Here is a 19967-nt window from a genome sequence, read left to right on the forward strand (position 1 = left end):
TGAAATAATATTGAGAGATAGGTGGCTCTCTTAGATGCATATAATATGGACAAACTAATACAAAGTGATGCTCATCTTCTACAACACCCATAGTACAATTAGAGCATAAAAGTTGGTCGGTATCAATATTATTATCGTACCTTAATTTACAAATCTTTAATTTGTGTGTCTGGAATCTAAATTTACAAAATATTCGTAATAAATCTTTATGACTAAACAGTTCTACAACATATCGTTCAGTGTCTAACAAAGATTTAAAGCTAGTATAAAAGGGGAAATCACTTCTTCCCGATAGTCTACTATGCCAATCCTGGAACTGTATATCCTTACAGCGTGTCGAAAAGGTATGCATAAATATATCATAATTGCCAAAATCCTGTGATATCCAAACATAAGAAAAGCCCATTGAGAACAATAACATACAAACCCCTGTTACTCACTTTACTGTACCATTACTAGCATACAACATTTCGAAGCACGCTTAGGATTACGACCTGGTTGCATACAAAGGAGCCTACACCAATACCCGACACAGCGACTGAAATAATTTACACAAACTGGATACCTCCCAACATCGCCCAATACAACATGAGTTCGAGTCAATTTAGAAATATTGAAACACCTTTTAAAAATAATCTTTGGACTTTCTCAATATCTCCTCTATAAGTGAAACCCCATATTTCCGAACCATATAATATTATAGGCATTATTTTGGTATCAAATATTTTCTGGACTACAACATATGGGAGTGGAGGATAAACTTTAAATAATTTATAAACTGGGAACAAAGCCTTCCTAGCTTGAACTGAAAGAGTTTCACAAGCTTTAGACGAAACTAATCTTGAGGAAAATACAATACCAAGATATTTGTAGTAGGTGACTATTATAACCTCTATATCCGAATAATACCACTTCTCTACGCTCTTTAAGCACCCTCCATTTCGAAAAACTATTATATTTGATTTATCTAAGTTAACCTCACTTCAAACAATAATTATGTAAGAAATCTATTTTTTGTTGTAACCCATTAACTGAATCGTCTACCAACACTACGTCATCAGCAAACAACAAGAAGAGAATATTTTCTATTTCTTCAATGACAAAAATACCTCTTAAACTACTATTTCTAAATTCTATAGCCAACTCGTTAATGAATAGAGTGAATAAAACAGGGCTTAACATACAGCCTTGACGAACGCCGCATGATGTTGAAAACGATTAAGTTTTACACCTATTCATTACTATACATGCCTTGACTTTACCATACATATCTTGCAGGAGATTATACATTTTACCAACAACACCCTTATTATGTAATACATACAATAACTTCTGCCGGTCTGCAAAATCAAACGCCTTACGAAAATCTATGAAGGTGGCATAAACCCGATGTCTTGACTTTCGAAGATATTTTTGACACAAAGATTGTAGTACAAAAATATTATCTACAGTGGAATATTTACTCCTGAAGCCAGCCTGAGACTCATGAATGATAAAATTAGTATCTGTCCAAATTCTTAACCTTGACTCCAAAATAGATGTAAAAACCTTGCCCAAAATGTTCAGAAGAGAAATACCTCGATAGTTATTTGGATCTGAAATGTCCCCCTTCTTAAAGAGCGGTAGAATCATACCAATACTCCACGAATCCGGGAACTGCCCTTTTATCTAAAATTGAAATAAATAAAATTTCTAAATAAGGAGTGACACAAAGCCCCCTTTTAAAGAGCTCAGAGGGTATCCCGTCTTGACCTGGCGCTTTACCCAACTTCAAAGAATTAATTGCCTTCCTTATTTCACCTTGTGTATAGCGATCTGACAAAATGCAAGAGTTATTACAATCAATACATTCGACAGAATCATGGCGGGTAGTGAAATCAATCACACAATCTGTAAATTCAGAAGTAACATTCTCAAGTTGAGGATTTAACAAATCTTCGAAATAAGCAAACCAAGATTCAGTTATCTCCCCTTGTAACACTGACCGCAGCTGGCAAAAGCGGGCTCACAAGTTCCGGAAACAGAGCTGGGTTAATGGGTCTTGATCTATGAATTGTGTTTTTTTGCACATATACTTAACCTTGTATTACAAATTCAAGACGAGGGCATGTCACTCTAACGGACTGAACGTTTCTGGAAAGGCGTTAAGTCAAGAGCCAACTGCGACCTCCGGGTCTTACGATTACCTTTGCGCTACGATCGTTTAGTGGAACGTGGACTAGGATCGCGTTTCACAAAGCGACCGTAGCGCCAAGACGATCGTTACTTCGATACTTTAACGTAGACTTACGACAGTCGTAACGCTACACAGTTCTGTGCCCCGTCCCACAAAGCAATCTCAGCGTTACGAATACCGTAGACAATGCTAAAGTATGGAGGTTACGATCACCTCAGCGGTACAATCGCGGGGCCATGAAGGTACAACAAACATTTACAACAGTTTTAAAAGCAAACATATATTCTTAGCTAAGATGTGTTCAGCTACAAGATACAGAAAATTATCATATGCACCAGCCGAAGAGTAGATCACACTTTTACGCTTTATTCGAAAGTTTCAATAATGATTATAATAACAACTCGCATTTCCTGAAAACATTGTTGAGAAAGCCTCTAATAACTAAAAAAAGTGTAGAGAAGACACGTACAGACATTACTATCTAACGCTCCTGTTCTTTACTAAAAACATATACAACACAACACTACTAACAACACATCAAGTAAAAACGGAAAAAGAAATACTGATTAAAGCATTATCAGGACGTTTCGTTTATCAGGGTAGTGAACGTACGAGGTTTGATTGATAAGTTCCGTACAGAAGGAACTGGATCACAGAGTGAGTGAGTGAGTTTAGTTTTACGCCACACTCAGCAATATTCCAGCTATATGGCGGCGGTCTGTAAATAATCGAGTCTGGACCAGACAAGCCAGTGATCAACAGCATGAGCATCGATCTGCGCAATTGGGAACCGATGACATGTGTCAACCAAGTCAGCGAGTCTGACCACCCGATCCCGTTAGTCGCCTCTTACGACAAGCATGGGTTACTGAAGATCAATTCTAACCCGGATCTTCATGAATGGGTCACAGAGGAAACTATGTGGACTTTATATGAAGTCACAGACGAATATATACACACACAGAGAAAAAACAAACAAAAACACTTGTAACATTTGAGAAAATTAGAGTTACTATACTAAGCAGGGGCCTGTGACCTTTGGGAAACTTGAGGAGCGCGTAGTGATGATGTGATTAAGGGGCTTAACAATAAAAGTCCGTGAAGAGATAAATACAGCGTTAGAGAAGCATGCCACCTCCAGAGTTTTTATGGTGTGAAGGAGCGGCGCAAGTAGCTTGAGGAACGGGAATATAAACTCATGTCCAAAAGAAACGATACCAAATATTTTTTTCAATATTTTTAAATTAATGATACTTTTTTGGAGAAAAAACATATTTCTGTGTATCCCACGTTCCTAACCAAACGTATTCGATCGAAAAAAACCGGTAACATTTATTCACTTAAGAAGCAATCGCACGAATACTCAAAATGACGTTAAGTCGTGTAGCACGAAATGCACGTGAGGATGAACTGTATAAAACCACTGGTCCGACACGTTGTGCCCACAGCAGTAAAAAGTACACAAAAGAAATGGCACGTTTGACAGCGATCGAGAGAGAAAGAGCCGTTGGAATGGTCCGACAGGGAGCATCACACGCCGCTGTAGCAAGAACGTTTGGATGCGCGCGCATAATCGTTACCAGGTTAATGCGACGGTTGCGTCAAACAGGCCGAACAACAGACAGGCCGAGAAGCGGGAGACCCCAGGTGACCACGCCTATTCAAGACAACCACATCCGGTTACTTCACCTACGTAACCGCTTCGTTCCTGCGACGTTAACGGCGGCGACGGGACTGGGACACCGGATCAGTCGACAAACCGTCTACAGGAGACTGCAGGCACATGGTATCCGTGCACGTCGCCCCTACCGCGGAGTCTACCTGACACGTCAAAACAGAGTCAACCGATTGATATGGGCCAGGCGTGTTCGGCGGTGGCAACGTCGAAACTGGGCACGTGTCTTGTTTTCGGACGAAAGCCGGTTTTGCCTTTACAAGAACGATGGTCGGCAGCGAGTATACCGAAGAGTTCGCGAACGTTTGGCGCCGAACTGCATCCAGCAAGTCCATGCATTTGGAGGCGAAGGTGTAATGATGCGGGGAAGTATCTGCGGTGATGTGAAAACGAGGCTCGTCATTATTCGGGGGGAACCTGAATGCACAGCGTTACCAGGATGAGGTTTTACGACCAGTCGTGCAGCCATTCGCCCAACAGCATCCAGGAGGAATCGTGTTCCACCACGATAACGCTAGGCCTCATACGGCAAGATTGATCCAGAACTTCCTTGCCAACGCCAACATACAGGTTTTGTCATGGCCAGCGTGTTCACCGGATTTGAATCCCATTGAGCACATATGGGATCACCTCAATCGGAAAATCAGAAACGCCCTGCGCCCCCCAGCCAACCTCCAACAATTGGCACATTGTCTCAAGGATGAGTGGCAGCGAATCGCCCCTAACGTCATCCGACGTTTGACGTCATCAGCTCGGAGGCGTGTCATGGCATGTATCGCAGCTGCTGGTGGACATACCCGGTACTAAAGTGGCGTTAAGACTGTTTTCAGAGACTACCCTCGCTAGCCTCCTCCACTGTGCTAAAATGAAATTTCAATTTTGGGCACCACACTTCGTTTAAAGCCCTGTGTTAATGATTGTAAATCTTTGGTTGCCATGACTTTTTGTACACATGCCGTAACATCATTTATCTAATGAAAGATATCAATTTGAAATGTCTATGTTGTTTTGTTTTCATTTAGTGATCTTTGAAAAACGTGGTATCGTTTCTTTTGGACACTAGTTTAGATTGGAAGTGGTGAACCAAGTTTCATCCTCAGCTGCACATTATTGCAAGAACAATCCTGGATCAGTATCAGGATCTGAATCAGCATCAGGATCAGGATCTGAATCAGGATTAGGATCAGGGTCAGAATCAGCATTAGGATCAGGATCAGCATTAGGATCAGGATCTGAATCAACATTAGGATAAGGATCTGAATCAACATTAGCATCAGGGTCAGAATCAGGATCAGAATTAGCATTAGGATCAGGATCTGAATCAGCATTAGCATCAGGATCTGAATCAGCATTATGATCAGGATCAGAATCAACATTAGGATCAGGGTCAGAATCAGCATTAGGATCAGGATCTGAATCAGCATTAGGATCAGGATCTGAATCAACATTATGATCAGGATCAGAATCAACATTAGGATCAGCAACTGAATCAGCATTAGGATCAGGATCAGCATTAGGATCAGGATCTGAATCAGCATTAGGATCAGGATCCGAATCAGCATTAGGATCAGGATCCGAATCAGCATTAGGATCAGGATCAGTATCATGATTCAGATGTGTGTTAGTATGTGCTTGTGTGATGTGTGTCTTAGAGGCGGTACCTACTCCTCTCTGAGTTGAACGAATACTATTGTAAATCTTTTGAAGAGATTCAAAAGGACATTTCTAAGTATTTGAGTTCATAAAATTGGTGTTTCTTGCTAATATGCAGTTCCCGAAAAAGAGAAATCAGAGTCTCATATATACTGAACCACAAAATTAATGTCGCACCCATAGCGGTTTCTTTAAGCACACACTTTAACACTCTCCTACCCAGAGTTCCATGCGGCAAACCAGCATAGTACCTCTGCCACAGGCCAGAAAAATGTGACGATTCGTCACATCTTGCAATGTCCATTCAATATAATGTATAGATTTCTTTTACTCTTTTATTTTTACGAGTCTGAACATCTAACTAAACATTCAATAGAATGGTTTAGTTTCTCTGAGAAAATATCCAAAAACATGTAACACTATTTAAATTTGCGTAGCGATTCTATGTTTATATAGGTTGTACGGCTCCACGTGCTGTCATCGAAGCTGATGGAGAGCAAACGATGCAGCCAGTTTGATATCTAAATATGTACTGTCATAGACCTTACTGTCGTAGTTGTGGAAGAGTATATATGTAACAATGTAAAACAATATGAAGAGAGCGCCGAAAAGGTTTCGTGAGTCCAGTCTCTTCTTATTATGAATATGCGCGTTTGTTTACAAACAAGAGAAAGTCCGGTCACGTGATATGCAAATTAGCCTGTGGCAGTGATGTTATGTTAGTCATCGCTGTGCCGGAGTGTGACACTTTTACTCACTCTAATTAACAATCAAAACGGGGGATTGAGTTCAAACTTGACAATTATGGTTAACACATTTTCGGGAATCACATTGAGAGTTCACACAAACAAAATGACCAAAAATGGTACCATTAAGATACCTCAAAGTCAGTATTGTGTGTGGCCTCAATGGGCATCGATGAAAGCGTTGCATCGTCTATACAGGGAATGAATTAGCCGGTTGATGAAGGCCATAGGCACTTGAGTCCATTTTTTTAAATGCCTGATCGAGTCCAGAAGCGGTTGTCGGCCTTGGGTGGAGGTCATTCAGTCTTCTTTGAATCTCGTCCCAAATGTGTTCTATTGGACTCAAATCAAGACTGAGTGCAGGCTATTGTAGTGTTTGGATGCCATGTTGTCTTAGGAAGTCCAATGTAACTCGGGCAGTGTGGGCCAGTGTGTCTTGCTGGAAGATGTGATTTCTGTAATGTCCAAAATGTGGTACAACGTGGGGTCTTATGACTTGGTCAATATAGCGAGCAGCTGTCACGTCATTTCCTCATCCTGGACCAAGATTCTGAAACACCACGGTGCTAACTATCTGGTTCAGACCGACTGCACCCCACACCATGATGCTTGGACCACCCCATGAGTCTCTTTCAACAATACTCTATTGGAAAACAGTTCCCCACGCCTTCACCATACTCTCACTCTGCCATCGACAGTATCGGCTTTCATGAGATAAAAGCACAGTTCTCTATTGTCGATAACGCAAAATTTGATGCTGAGTTCCCCATTGCAGTCGGTTTTGGTGATGATGAGCGGTGAGGAAAGGACCACGATATGGTCTGTGACAGCACAGGTTTCTCCCGCGCAAACGTCGACGCACTGTATCGGCATGGGTCTGTTGTGAGTCCAAATGGTCTGGCGTGCTGTTTTCGTCTCTCTGGGAAGCGATCCTGCAGATAGTGTCGGCCTTGACGTTGTGATGTTACTGAAGGTCGCCCACTGCGTGGACGGTCTTGGATGCTGTTAGTGACCTGATACCGCTCCTGCAGTCGGTAGACTGTCCTAACATGAACATTAAAATGATTGGCTACCCTCCGTGCAGTCTGCCAACTTGCAATCGTCCTCTGATTTCTCGTAAGTCGTGCCATGGCGATTGTGTCAAAACAAAAATGATTTCAGGTGAGTTTGGGACTCGCTTTCATTGGTAGGATTGTCACTATATGCACGTGCATTTTCATTTTCACGAATGTCATACGGAACCTTTTACCACGTCTGTCATTTTAGGCGCGTTTGGTCGATATGCTTTTTCATCAGAAAACACACTGATGTTGGCAACAACTGTCAATTTGGATTGAAAAACATGTTAATATAACGATACAATCATAATAAAAACACCATTTTGTATGAACAAAATTTGGCATTTGGTTTTGAAAAGCGACGTTTCTTTTGTGGTTCAGTATATTAGGAAACGACTCGAGAAGATCTTGATAAAAGACTGCATGGAATCTTTGTTAGTCGAATGACTTGGAAATAACACCAAAATCTGTCGCAAGACGTAACGAAAGAGAAAAATATGGTCCATGTGATGTATTATCATGTCAGAAATAACCTTCCATTTGGCATGACAGTGTATTTCAACTGCCCTCAAACTCAGAACCTTTCTGTTAATCTCGACCATGTTGTCCTTTCTCTTTAGCAATATGGCAAACAGAAATGGGCTTTACACACTGCACCCTAGCGGGTGCCTTAACTATACAGCCACCCCCAACAGCAGTGAAACCCGTCTCACCTGATCATTAAAATCGAGCCGTTGCGAGTGCATTCTAATCCACAAATTCAAGTGAGTTCAAGGTCATGAACAATGCTATAGTTCACATGTATTTCTTTAAATTATAGCATGGCCTGCTTCTGTGTAAATTTTACTTATCCATCGAATGCACCATCAGAACTGAAAATGAATTCCTAGCTGAGAATCACTTGAAACAACAGACACAGCAGCATGACGGCATCATAAGGACTGAAGTTTGGACTTTGGTTGTCTTCGATATCCCTGGTTAGACCTGAAGCGTCTCTGTTTGTGTGACCAACGTCTTGCAGGAAGACCACAACAGACACATGGCACATGCAAAACGGTTCACATTGATACATCGCCTTGTACTATGTTGTTAGCATGCGATCTCTCAAAGGACTGAATAAACAAGGCGCCTATGTATTGTGTTCTTCAAAACAGTGATGATGAAGCCTTAACGACCAGCTCAATGAGAAGGCACAGACCCGAACACAGTATCCCCACCAGGAGGGCGAGTGAGACCGACACCAGCTTCTCCAGACCTATCGGCTTGGCCCCTGTTTCTGTTGAAGCACATGCGCTATCGTTCAGCCTCGGGTTCCACTTCCTGAACCAGTACTGCATCAAACCGATCTCCTGAACCATTGTTACCCTGCAGTTTAGAAATAATTTGATTATTAAAAGATTGTGTTTCTCAGTGTCAGAATGAAGTAAAGATGTTTTTGGTTTGTCTCTGTGCTGATTCAACAGGGTGAATCCGCATTTTAGTAACACCGTGAATATTAAAAGATCGTGATTCTCAGTGTCAGAATGATGAAGAGAATTTTTACTTTTGTTCTATTTCGGTTTTGATGCACCTATGTTATTCTGAATGTTAGTAACATCTTGACTATTTGAAACAATAACAATGGATTGATTTTCAGCGATGGAATAATTGATAATTATTTTATTGTTTAATTCGGTGGTCATGTTCAATTATCATATTTCTAAAATTCTTAAAGGTGCGCAGTTATCCTAAAACAGCTTATTCCGGAGCCCAAAGTATTTAGTTCTTGGTAATGTTTTATTATCTGATCGCTTTTATATTACAGTAACGGAAACATGCAAGGTATCTTAGCGCTTTTATATTTCAGTAACGGAACAATGCAATGTATTTTAGCGCTTTTATGTTACAGTATCGGAAATTGCAAGGTATCTTAGCTATTACATATTACAGTACCAGAATAATCCAAAGTATCTTAGCGTTTAAATATTTGTAAAGGAACTATAAAAAGTATCTAAAGTAGCGCTTTTATATTACAATAACGGAATAATCCAAGGTAACTTAGGGCTTTTGAAACAATCCAAAATAAACTGCCTGGATGATTCGTGTAATGGCTGCATAAACTAAAGAAATTTGTATCCGATGATGTTCAACTTGATACGGGAATCACAACTCCGTTTGGACCTTCGGTTATCGACTATTTTCAGTCAAGTAACGTCTTCATAACGTTTGCGTCAAATCCATATTTCAAATGTACATACCTTCTTGCCAGGCAGATTAAACCGAGAATATATTTTCTTAAGGGTTCTCTATTATCATCGAAGAAATTCCACATTCAAACATAATACTTACTCCTCAGAAAACATATCTGTTAGCGGTGAATCTTGTGGCAGGACCAAACTGTATTGCATGGGTTCAAATGTTTCCTCGAGTATATACAAGTCACAAAAAGCTCTGGCGAACACATCTAATTCTGACGTATCACTCATAAAAGCATAATTCTCGTCGAGAACTTTCTTTATTTGGATGGTGACGTTTCTTTCAAATGTGCTGCTGTCCATGCTTCTTGAGGCTTGGATCTTCTCCCGCAGCCGCATAATTTTGCTGTTGTTGGATGTCTGTAAGACACAATTACGTCAGAGACAGCATATGCTTTGTTAACTGATAATGCTGTTAGTATATGGTGCTTACATTTACATCGTAAAATGGCCATAGGAAAGAAGAAATGGTGGTGAGTACTATTAACAGTAACGGAACAACCCAATGTATCTTAGCGCTTTTACATTACAGTAACGAAACAATCCAAGGTTATCTTAACGCTTTTACATGACAGTAACGGACCAATCCAAAGTATCTTAGCGTTTTTACATTACAGTAACGGAACATTACAAGGTATCTTAACGCTTTTACATGACAGTAACGGACCAATCCAAGGTATCTTAGCGCTTATATATTTACAGTAACGGAACAATCCAAGGTATCTAAGACCATTGATACAGGTGCAGTAACGGAACAATTTAAAAGTAGACGTAATAATTTTATAAATGTGCATATTTATTATCCACACCAAAAACCTGGTCAAATCGCTACATTAATACCCCGACCTATGGATCAGTGTGCACTCAATTGTCATTCTCACCTTCCTTGGAATGATGACTACAAACTATTTATATATTTTTTACAGGTATATTTCCTTAAAAAAAGTGTGGCCCAGAACATGAGTATCCCCATATGCTTTGCTGTTTTACATCAAGACCAGTTATTTGCAGTGTCAGAGGTTTGTCTCTTTCAAAGACAAATATTGGCTACGGGGTTACGACTGTTATATGGCCAATGTACCCCTAGGACATATGCAGCAAATGTTATAACTTTATATATGTCTCGTCAAATAACACTGTGTCGAAGTGGAAGGTAAATAGTTATCCAAAGTTCGACACAACAGAAATTATATTCAACGGTGTTTTCCTGGCCCCCATTTCTCGAAACAAACTTAAGTCTAAGTTTTGAGAAAATGCATTTCCCAGAATGAACTGAAATCAAACAAAGTAAACAATTTGAGTTTCATGGATGGATTACTTAAGTTGTTTGGGCCTTTTTATTTAAAAAATGCAGTTGAATTAAAATTTCAGCTGTTTCAAATTGTCAAACTCAGTTTGAAGTTTGAGTAATACCTTAAGTTTGTTTCGAGAAATCGGGGCCTTAACTTAGTCTTGCAACTGCTGATCTTGTTAAGAGATGTGTACTGCTAAACATCTATCTATCTATCTATCTATCCACATGGGTACAATGTGTCAGACCCATTTCTGGCGTCCCCCGCCGTCATATTGCTGGAATAAAAGCGGTAAAACCATACTCACTAACTTACCATGATAGTTTTTTGAAGGACCCCGCCTGCTGCAAAGCCGACTTTGAGGCTGTCATCAGCAAAGACATCATCTAAACTATTAAAGGGAAGTTCTTCTTTGGTGACGGTGAGGGAGGCGATGAGGTTGCCGCTGTAGGCGGCGGTCATCACAATAATGTACAGCCACCAGAAGCTAACCAGGATCCGACCGGAACTGGACTCCGGAAGATGGACGCCGCCTGGTGAATTGAAATGGACGTCACATATCTCACTTACATACTCAAAACAGTTTCAATGAACCAAAAATAGAATGTGAGTGACTTGGGTGTTACTTTGAACAGTATTCTAGTCAAAATCACGTTGTGCCAGCTTAATGTGGAACTAATATGGTGCTGAATAACTTATGGTCATATAGTTCTGGCGTGCCCATGGGACGCAACTCGACGAGGCGAATTGCAATCCGGGACAAGCCGAATAGCTGAATTCCGGGACAAGCCGAATAGCAACTCGTGCCCATCTGGAAGCATTTTTATTGGCGCATGAACATCAGAACTACTTTAAACAAGAACAATAACTCTATCTTGTTTGATTATAATGGTACTTAATGTCACCGATGCACTGTATATTGTATTGCTGTTTTTAGTTTTGTTTTTATTTATTTATTTTAAAGAATTAATTATCTTTGATACAAATAAAAGGCGAAACAATATTAAACACATATTCGAACGTAATTATTACCAGCTGTTCACCTTTATTTCCAAATATATATTTCTTCATAGGGTTTACAAATCGCAAATGAGATTTACTGTATTGCATATACAAAATATATGCGTTAAAATTGACGTTAAACTATTTCTCAAACTGAACATTCATGTAACCTTGCTGCCAAATCCCTAGAGGAATTTTGAAATGAATATGCTGAAAAATATATGTATGCCCCCCAAAAAAGTCAGACTAATATATCCAAAATGTTAAAGCTTAAAGTTGATTAGTTATATATCGAGTGATCTTTTTGTTTTAAAACTCGTACCGATTTATAACTATACTGATGGGCAAAAGAAACTTTCTGTTGCAAAATTGTTCATAATATTAACATAAGAAAATATAATCAAATGCAAATTGCCCCATAGTTATTGCCAACAACAAGGGTTCGATTCTGACCAACATCAGCGCTCAAACGCACCTCTTGACAATCGAAAACAGCAAAATGCACGTGTTTTGCAAGTAAGGGTAACATGCACGTGCATGCGCGGTATAAAACCACATCACAGCACAGAGCAGATCGTACTTCAGCAGTTGCTGAAAACCACTTTACAATGCCGAGGTTAACTTCAGCAGAGAAGCATTACCAACAGACTGGTCAGACCTCAGACGGGCCAAAACAGGCAGACCCCGGGTGACAACTGCGCAGGAAGACCGCCACCTGAGGACGTTATACCTTAGAAACCGTTTCCTGACGGTAACGTCATCAGCATCAACAGCACTCGGTCACCCAGTGAGTCGAAGGATAGTGTCAAGGAGACTACGGGCCTATGGTATCAGGGCCTACCGACCGTGCCTGGGGACGCTGCTGACAGACAGACATGGTCGCTCGAGTTGTCCAGAACTTCTTTCACGCCAACAAAGTCAACGTGGCCTGCATGCTCTCCTGACGTGTCAGCAATCGAGCACGTATGGGACCATCTTCATAGAGTTATTCAACGGAGACAGAATCCACCAGTTACAGTACAGCAAATGACTCAAGTCCTTGTCGAAGAATGGAGGCGAATCCCAGCTGACGTCATCAGACTTCAGTCAGAAGACGTGTGTTTGCATGTATTCTATTCAGAGGTGGTCAAACTCGCTATTAGAAACTTCTGTTCACGCTTTGCTGTGTTTCCAAAATGGACCCACTGATCGTGAAGTCTCTAGTTTGACCCCATGTCGACCATAACCTGTTCAATAAGTTATCAGCCTTGTTAAAATTCGAACGTTTGTACTTAGCACGTGCCTATGTCATTGCTTCACAAATTATATATTGCAAACTTCGATTTCTTGTTTTTGTTTTTAAGTGAGATCAAATTGAACGAGGAGAAAGTTTCTTTTGTCCGTCAGTACATATTTTCTAGAAATGGTGTAAAGCGCACGTACAATTCCTAAAAGAAGCCCACAAGATTGTGAGAAATACATTCAAATACACCCATGAGAGCCGTTATGCAAGCATACGCACGTATGTGAATCTCTCACCGTCTATCGCATTACTCTTATTAAAACCTTCACATAAGGCAGCACAATTCTGTTAGCTACGTTCTTTGTTCTTTCAATATGACTATATATATGTTTCATGATGTTTTAAACAATGACATAATGCCATAAACGATTGAAGAGCTTGGAATTATTTTTATCAAAGCACCGAAATCATTACGCGCGTTCTGATTGGTTTGTCGTATTTTCGCACATAACAAGCATCGAGACGAGGACGAATTTTCTTGGAGGTCACGGAAAGGAGCGAGTGCTGACGAATGGGCGAATTGCGTTTCTTTTAACAACTCAAATACAACCAATTTCGCCCGTCCGCTGTTTTACTGGTTGAGGTTAGAAATTAGAAACATTTAAAACTACGGATGGACTTTCCTCAAATGAACTAGTACTACTAGTATGTGATCGTGGCTTTAATCGAAAAGGGAAACAACAACAATAGCCTACATCCCTTTAGTCTTTATCGCTCAAAGATGAGGATACCATCCGTTTAATAACTATACACGAAATAACATTACGCGCGGAACCATTTCTAGCATGTTGATCATACGTAAAGGGAAAGTGTACTCTGCAATGTCTTGAATGGAACTCGTATAGCTGACCGGCTTTGATTGAACGGTCAAAATTCGCGAATGGTCGTTCTGACATGAGTTGTGTTTGGCTGTCTCCAGATCTTTTTCCCCTGATTTTAATGAGGATGGATAATCTAGTTCCATGTGCACTTGATTTTACACCACACTACGCATGCACCTTAAACCTGTATTACTGAAATAGTTTGCTTGAATATGTAAATTCTAGGGGTTATTGCAGTTGTTGAAAGACCAACAAACAAATGCGCATGGAATAGACAGGGGTCAATTCCAGAATGTACAGATATCTGTAAATACTTCCGGCTACATATCCGTTAATTGGGATCAAGACATCATTCCAAAAAGACAGGTTTCACCATTTGGAGCACACTCGCCCATTTATGATATCAATCAATAATAGTATCTATATTAAACTATAAGATATCCGTCGACACGGCGCGTTAAAAATGATATACTGGTCAAAGAGTTCAACCCAATTCCCACATTCACTCCCCAGTAACACATTATAAATGCCCATGGAAACTCACATGGAACACGCCACACCTACCCTGATGTATGGTCGAACCAAACAGATACATCACAGCATCAAGAGCTCCCGCTGGTTTCCATCCCTTTTCTACGGATTTGTCATCGTTGTAGAATGGATTGTTCCATTCCATTGCCAGGTAGAGCAGGACTACCCCAATTAGAACCGCACCCCCAACGGCATACACCTGCCAGCGGAACGGATCGGTCAGGGCGCTTGACAACTTGGACCTGCCTCTGGTGTTCCTCAGTATCAGACCGTTGCTTGACGCATGGACAAATGGCAGGAAGTCACCGTGGAGATCTCGACCTTCCGTGTAACCCATTGGAGCCGCAACGAAGTCCACTTCCTGTGTTAAGACAATACAGTTTAACTGACAACGTGTTTTGTTTGCTTGTTTCTTTCATTGTTTTACGCCGCACTTAGCAATATTTCAGCCAAATAGCGGCGGTTTCTCAATAATCGAGTCCGGACCAGACAATTCAGTGATTGACGCCACAAACATCGATCCACGCATTTGGAATGATGACATCTGTCAACCAAGTCAGAGAGCCTGTGACCACCCGATCCCGTCAGTCGCCTCTTACGGCAAGCATGGGTTGCTGAAGATCAATTCTTACCTGGACCTTCACGGTGTGCAATCCTACTGTTTAAAATTAGTGCATTAACCAACATTCATTTGGCCAAGGTATATTAATCTGAAACTGGATATATGTTCAGCAACAGCCGTAAAACCAGATAAAATTTATAAATCAATTAAATCTATGAACCATTAAACGCATTTTGAACGATGTAGTTTTTGTGACATACTGTTGTTTTTCAACAGTCTGGAGCATGAATAATTTTCAATAATTTACTTTGACAGCATATTTTCTTCGAAAAAGAGTTCGACTATATAAACTGCTTCTTTAATAGGTGATAATTGTAACTCTGACAATTTAAATAATTCTAAGGATGAGTATGGCGAAGAATAACAGTCTTGGTTTGCCGATAAATTAGCGCCAAGTGTATCTTGCTCAATTGACAAAATTATGTAATTCCTTACACCACATGTTCCCGTGTTCTTTCAGAGGAGCAGTTGACTTGACTTTGCATGTGTTTGTGACACGTACCCCAAAGGGCAGGATACTCTTACTGTTTCGCGAATACGTGTTATTATGCCGATTTGACAAGCATGTTTGTGAAATAGATGGAATCGTACTGCGTACTCTTCTGTCAACAGCGAGTTTTCATGGTTTGACTTTGTGCAAACGCTTTTTTAGTCAACACTTTGGTCATGTTTAGATATAGCTAATTAACAAACACAGAATATATATTTTTGGGTTATCTTACCGATTGAAATGTCATGAAAGATAGAAACTAATAATTGATTCTATTTTCATATCCATATCTATTTCGTTCACCGAACAATGATTCTGGGGAATAAATCTAAATACATATAATAAATATACTGGACAAAATAAGTAAGGCATATTGGTAAACTATTTTTATGATTGATATTTTATCAGTGTGTAAATGAATAAATAGATCAGTATTCATAATTTCAAAATTTACATATATCCGTAACTATTTTTATCCAGTATAGATGAAAACGCCTTAAACCAAAATTCTTAAAAGACTTGACACTAACCATACTACCGTATTGTGTCCGAACATAGACAAGGGGATCAAGCTGTAGACAGTTATGCACAAGAGGCCGTCACTTCAATTGACGCTATTGTAATAAATTAAATTTGCTGAAGCATTCTTACCATCCGCTGTAACATGCCAGTAAGTCCTGAGTAATTGGAAGAGTCTTCGGAAATCGGCACTCCCCATTCTCCGTCAGCCGGTTCAGATACAGAGTACCTATCAATAAAAAAAAGCTCACAATATAAATTTTGAAATTTTGTTTTCCTACATTTCGGGATAACATAGAACGGTAGCTGAGGTCCATAGCTGTATCGCCCTAGAAATGGCCCTAGAAATCGCCCTTATACAATATAAAGAAATACACGCGTGAGAATATAGTTTTACGTAATCTCATGGTAGAGACAGGGGTGGAAATAACTTTAAAATTGCTAGTGTACTCCGGTACAGTGGCACATGTAAAATCACTTGCCCTGATAATTTTTCCACTATACCGGCCGTTTTCTTGTTGATTTTTTAAATAAACAACATAATTAACATTGGAAAATCAACTGGACACCGGTACGGTGTGATATACAAATTTGCTTGCTCGACAGAAAAAAACACTGGACTTGGGCGTCGGGCAATGGGTTATTTCCACCCATGTAGAGAACCTGAAAAAGGTTCTTTGGACACTGTAAAAATGTAGCTAGGGGAGACTTCAGGCCACAATTCGAACCATAACCACAAGACTACTTTATGACTGCCATGATAATATGACATGCCTTAAATATTTAAGTGAGTTCTTGAGCAACAGTTAGGCCTCATCATTAGCCTGATGTGTAACCATGTGTAATGGTGAAAGCGATGCTCGTCATGTCGAAGGGGTCGCGGGTTCGATCCCCGGTCGCGTCATACTAAAAGACGTTAAAATATGGTACTTGTTGGTCCCTGCCTGGCGCTCGGCATTAATGGGTACAACAAGGACTGGTCGGCTCGGAGTCAGTATAATGTGTCTGAGTGGGGTATTCATGCTTCACTGCGGCATGGTATCTAAGTGGGCTAGCACTATAAAACCAGCTTAAGTCTGGGCTAGTACAAGCAGCCGCACATACACATACACACGCATGCACGTCGTCATATGAGCGAAATATTCTCAAGCACGACGTAAAACCCAATTTCACCTCACCTCATGTCGAAGGCCCAGGTTTCATTCCCCAAATGAGTCCAATTTCTGGTGTCCCCCGCGTCAATATTGCTGGAATGCTAGTATTAGCTAAAGCGGCGTAAAATCATACTCATATACTTAGGTGAAACCTTTTACTAGTTTTTCACTTATTTTTTGGTTTGTCTGTTGTGTGAAGCCGCATATTCCAGCTATATGGCGGCTCTGTAAATAACCGAGGCTGGACATGACAATACAGTGAGCCTGACCACCCGATCCTGTTAGTTGCCTCTTACTACAAGCATGGGTTGCTGAAGACCTATTCTAACCCGGATCTTCATAGCCCAGCGGATAAGTGATCAAATTGTGCACTTCGTGTTACTGGCCTGAAATTTGGCATGATCATAGCTTATACCCTTCTTATTAAATAAAGATCGAGAGGGCTCGTAGATTTTTCATTTTTGGGGGGCACCTTTATTTCCCACCCTTGTCCACCACTTGAAATCACTAATGCACAGATTCATCAGCTTGAAAGATTTGTTGTGTATGACAGAGAAAGCAATCTGATGCAAGTGAAAGAAGCAAGAAAGTATTTGTTCGCCACGAAGGGGAGAACATTGAACAATATACCCCCAACAGAATCAGCTTTGATCCAACAGATAAAGAGAGCTGTATACCAGGGGAGCTATGTTTGGGGGCAATCTCTGATGAAATCACAGGAGGTACCAAGCCCTCTGGATTGGGCTGGCAACAACTCTCTTGGGGAGAGCTTGGACAACTATGGACAACTCTCCTGGAGGCATCAAAGAGCTGCCAGGAACTGTCCAAAATGTAAAAAAACGGTGCAAGTGCGTAAATGCTGTAACTGATTTTCTGATTCAGTCAAGGTAGATACAATTATATTCAAGAGACGATCGAGTAACTTGCCACAGGTAGATGAGATAGCTACTTTGACAGTGATGTTGAAATCAAACATGTTTGCGTTGATTTTGATATGGTTATAATAAATGATCCATATCCAACCATGCTCATGCATTATATATGTAAGTAGATCTAATGATATATTCCTTTTATATAAACTTTCATCTGTTCTCGCAATATTCTTGATACATAATTTATTAGGATTTGGAAATTTAAAATTGAGTTAAGATGAATTTTTTTGAACATTCATTTTTTTCCGACTTAAAAGAAAAAAACAATGAAAAGTAGACAAAATCTGCGAGGCTTCTCGTTTTGAATTTGCAAAGAAATGATAAATAATGTTAGATCATGGGATGAAAATATCCGTCAATTTTCCCATTTTCGGGTAGTTATGATATAAACTGACTTCCGTAGACCTAACCGTTAAAGATAGAAAACATGAATTGAAATAAATAATGAAAAATCGGTATAAGCTAGATTTCATACTTGGTACACGTAGTGCACGATTCAGTGAAAATACTGCACTTTACCGCTGGGCTATCACGGGTGTCACTTTGGTTGGCAATTACAGGTTAGATGAAACGTACGTAAAATTGAGGACATTTCCAAGGTGGTTTGCAAGGTCGATGCTGGCTTGTTTGTAGACGACACTTCCATCTTTCTCTTCATACCTCTTAACAAACGGCAGCCACTGAAAGTAACGCATGTCAATTAACAATTAACAGAACGGTACTAATTAAACGTTAGTGAACTACATGATGAATACTTAATCCTTGTCACAGGGCTATGATATTGCTCCTTTATGGTGTCGACTGGTCCAAGAATCAAGTGAACGGTTTCCTGGTTTCTTTGTTTTGAAAAGTTGGTAATATTCTCACTATATGACTATAGTATGCAAATCGAGTGTGATTGTGTGTGATTTAAGTATCTTTTTTCCTTCAAAAATCGTAAGAAGGAAAATAATATATACCGTTGGAGTAGAAGTGAATTTTTCAACTGTTACGATGATATCGTACTAATTCATCTTATTTGTTTGTTGTTTACGCCGCACTTAGAAATATTCCATCTTCTTGGTGGCAGTCTGTAAATAATCGAGTCAACAAATCCAAATAATCCAGTGTCCATTAAAGCTCAAAGAGTCTGACTGTTCAAACTCGCTAGCCGCTTCTTTACGACAAGCATGTGTTGCTGCAGACAAATACTGACTCTTAAAATTCATCCGTATTCATAGCGACAGAAAATTGTTCTTAGAAACTTTATATATATTACTAACAAGCGAAATAAATGCCTTACTGCTACTGATTTTCGAAAACCAAGTTTTTAAAAGCTCCGCCTTAGATTTCGTGAAAATGTAATCAGGGACCCACCTCTGCTACCGCGGCTCCCAGTTTCCTCACTGGTTCAGCCCTAGTTTCAGATTCGGGAACACATCATCGTGGGACGTGACATGGCGGACGGGGGATAACTTCCGGCCATGCGGTTTCCATAGCAACGTGTGTAACATAGTGTTTATGGTTCTCCTATGTCGTCTTCTCTTCCCTTGACAATCTAGAAATGAATAAACAGGGTGTATTTATTTTGCCAAAACCACGTTTCTACTAAACTACCTGAAGTATGACATTAGGACCAAAGTCATTCCATTAATCTACAGTGAACAACATAACGTTAGGATTAAAAAATATTTGTTTTTGCGCACACAATTTCATAAAAAACATATCCCCAAACATTCGGATCCTTAACTTGTTTGTGTTACCGACTATTGCTTTTCTGTTGCCTGTCTATTATCGCTGC

General features: G+C 40.0%; 3 protein-coding genes across 3 annotated transcripts; all 3 read right to left on the reverse strand.

Annotated features, from left to right (window-relative positions):
• Window positions 1-4958: 4958 nt before the first annotated feature.
• Window positions 4959-5735, reverse strand: LOC124254532 (clumping factor B-like). The gene is made up of 2 exons (XM_046688347.1): window positions 5724-5735; window positions 4959-5522 (listed from the first exon to the last, which is right to left on the reverse strand). Exons 1-2 carry the CDS (start codon window positions 5733-5735, stop codon window positions 4959-4961), a joined length of 576 nt encoding a protein of 191 aa, XP_046544303.1.
• Window positions 5736-8077: 2342 nt separating this feature from the next.
• On the reverse strand, window positions 8078-9855 carry LOC124254523 (glutamate receptor ionotropic, delta-1-like). The gene is made up of 2 exons (XM_046688341.1): window positions 9637-9855; window positions 8078-8673 (listed from the first exon to the last, which is right to left on the reverse strand). Exons 1-2 carry the CDS (start codon window positions 9843-9845, stop codon window positions 8454-8456), a joined length of 429 nt encoding a protein of 142 aa, XP_046544297.1. The 5' UTR covers window positions 9846-9855; the 3' UTR covers window positions 8078-8453.
• A 1285-nt stretch (window positions 9856-11140) lies between these two features.
• On the reverse strand, window positions 11141-18882 carry LOC124254533 (glutamate receptor ionotropic, kainate glr-3-like). Its single transcript, XM_046688348.1, has 4 exons — window positions 18764-18882; window positions 16234-16330; window positions 14504-14831; window positions 11141-11367 (listed from the first exon to the last, which is right to left on the reverse strand). Exons 1-4 carry the CDS (start codon window positions 18880-18882, stop codon window positions 11141-11143), a joined length of 771 nt encoding a protein of 256 aa, XP_046544304.1.
• Window positions 18883-19967: the final 1085 nt, after the last annotated feature.

This window comes from Haliotis rubra, unplaced genomic scaffold, assembly GCF_003918875.1.
Source record: "Haliotis rubra isolate DU_JTF1 unplaced genomic scaffold, ASM391887v1 Scf574, whole genome shotgun sequence".
Classification (NCBI taxonomy): Eukaryota; Metazoa; Mollusca; class Gastropoda; order Lepetellida; family Haliotidae; genus Haliotis; species Haliotis rubra.

What these genes read in the sequence shown, in the direction of transcription:
- LOC124254533 (XM_046688348.1), bottom strand. Translation starts at nt 18,882, where the DNA reads ATGCGTTACTTTCAGTGGCTGCCGTTTGTTAAGAGGTATGAAGAGAAA. An exon ending in GGAAATGTCCTCAATTTTAC is followed by an intron (nt 16,331 to 18,763) that starts GTACGTTTCATC and finishes TTTTATTGATAG; the next exon opens with GTACTCTGTATCTGAACCGG. An exon ending in CTGGCATGTTACAGCGGATG is followed by an intron (nt 14,832 to 16,233) that starts GTAAGAATGCTT and finishes GTCTTAACACAG; the next exon opens with GAAGTGGACTTCGTTGCGGC.
- LOC124254523 (XM_046688341.1), bottom strand. Translation starts at nt 9,845, where the DNA reads ATGGACAGCAGCACATTTGAAAGAAACGTCACCATCCAAATAAAGAAA. An exon ending in ACAGATATGTTTTCTGAGGA is followed by an intron (nt 8,674 to 9,636) that starts GTAAGTATTATG and finishes TCTAAACTGCAG; the next exon opens with GGTAACAATGGTTCAGGAGA.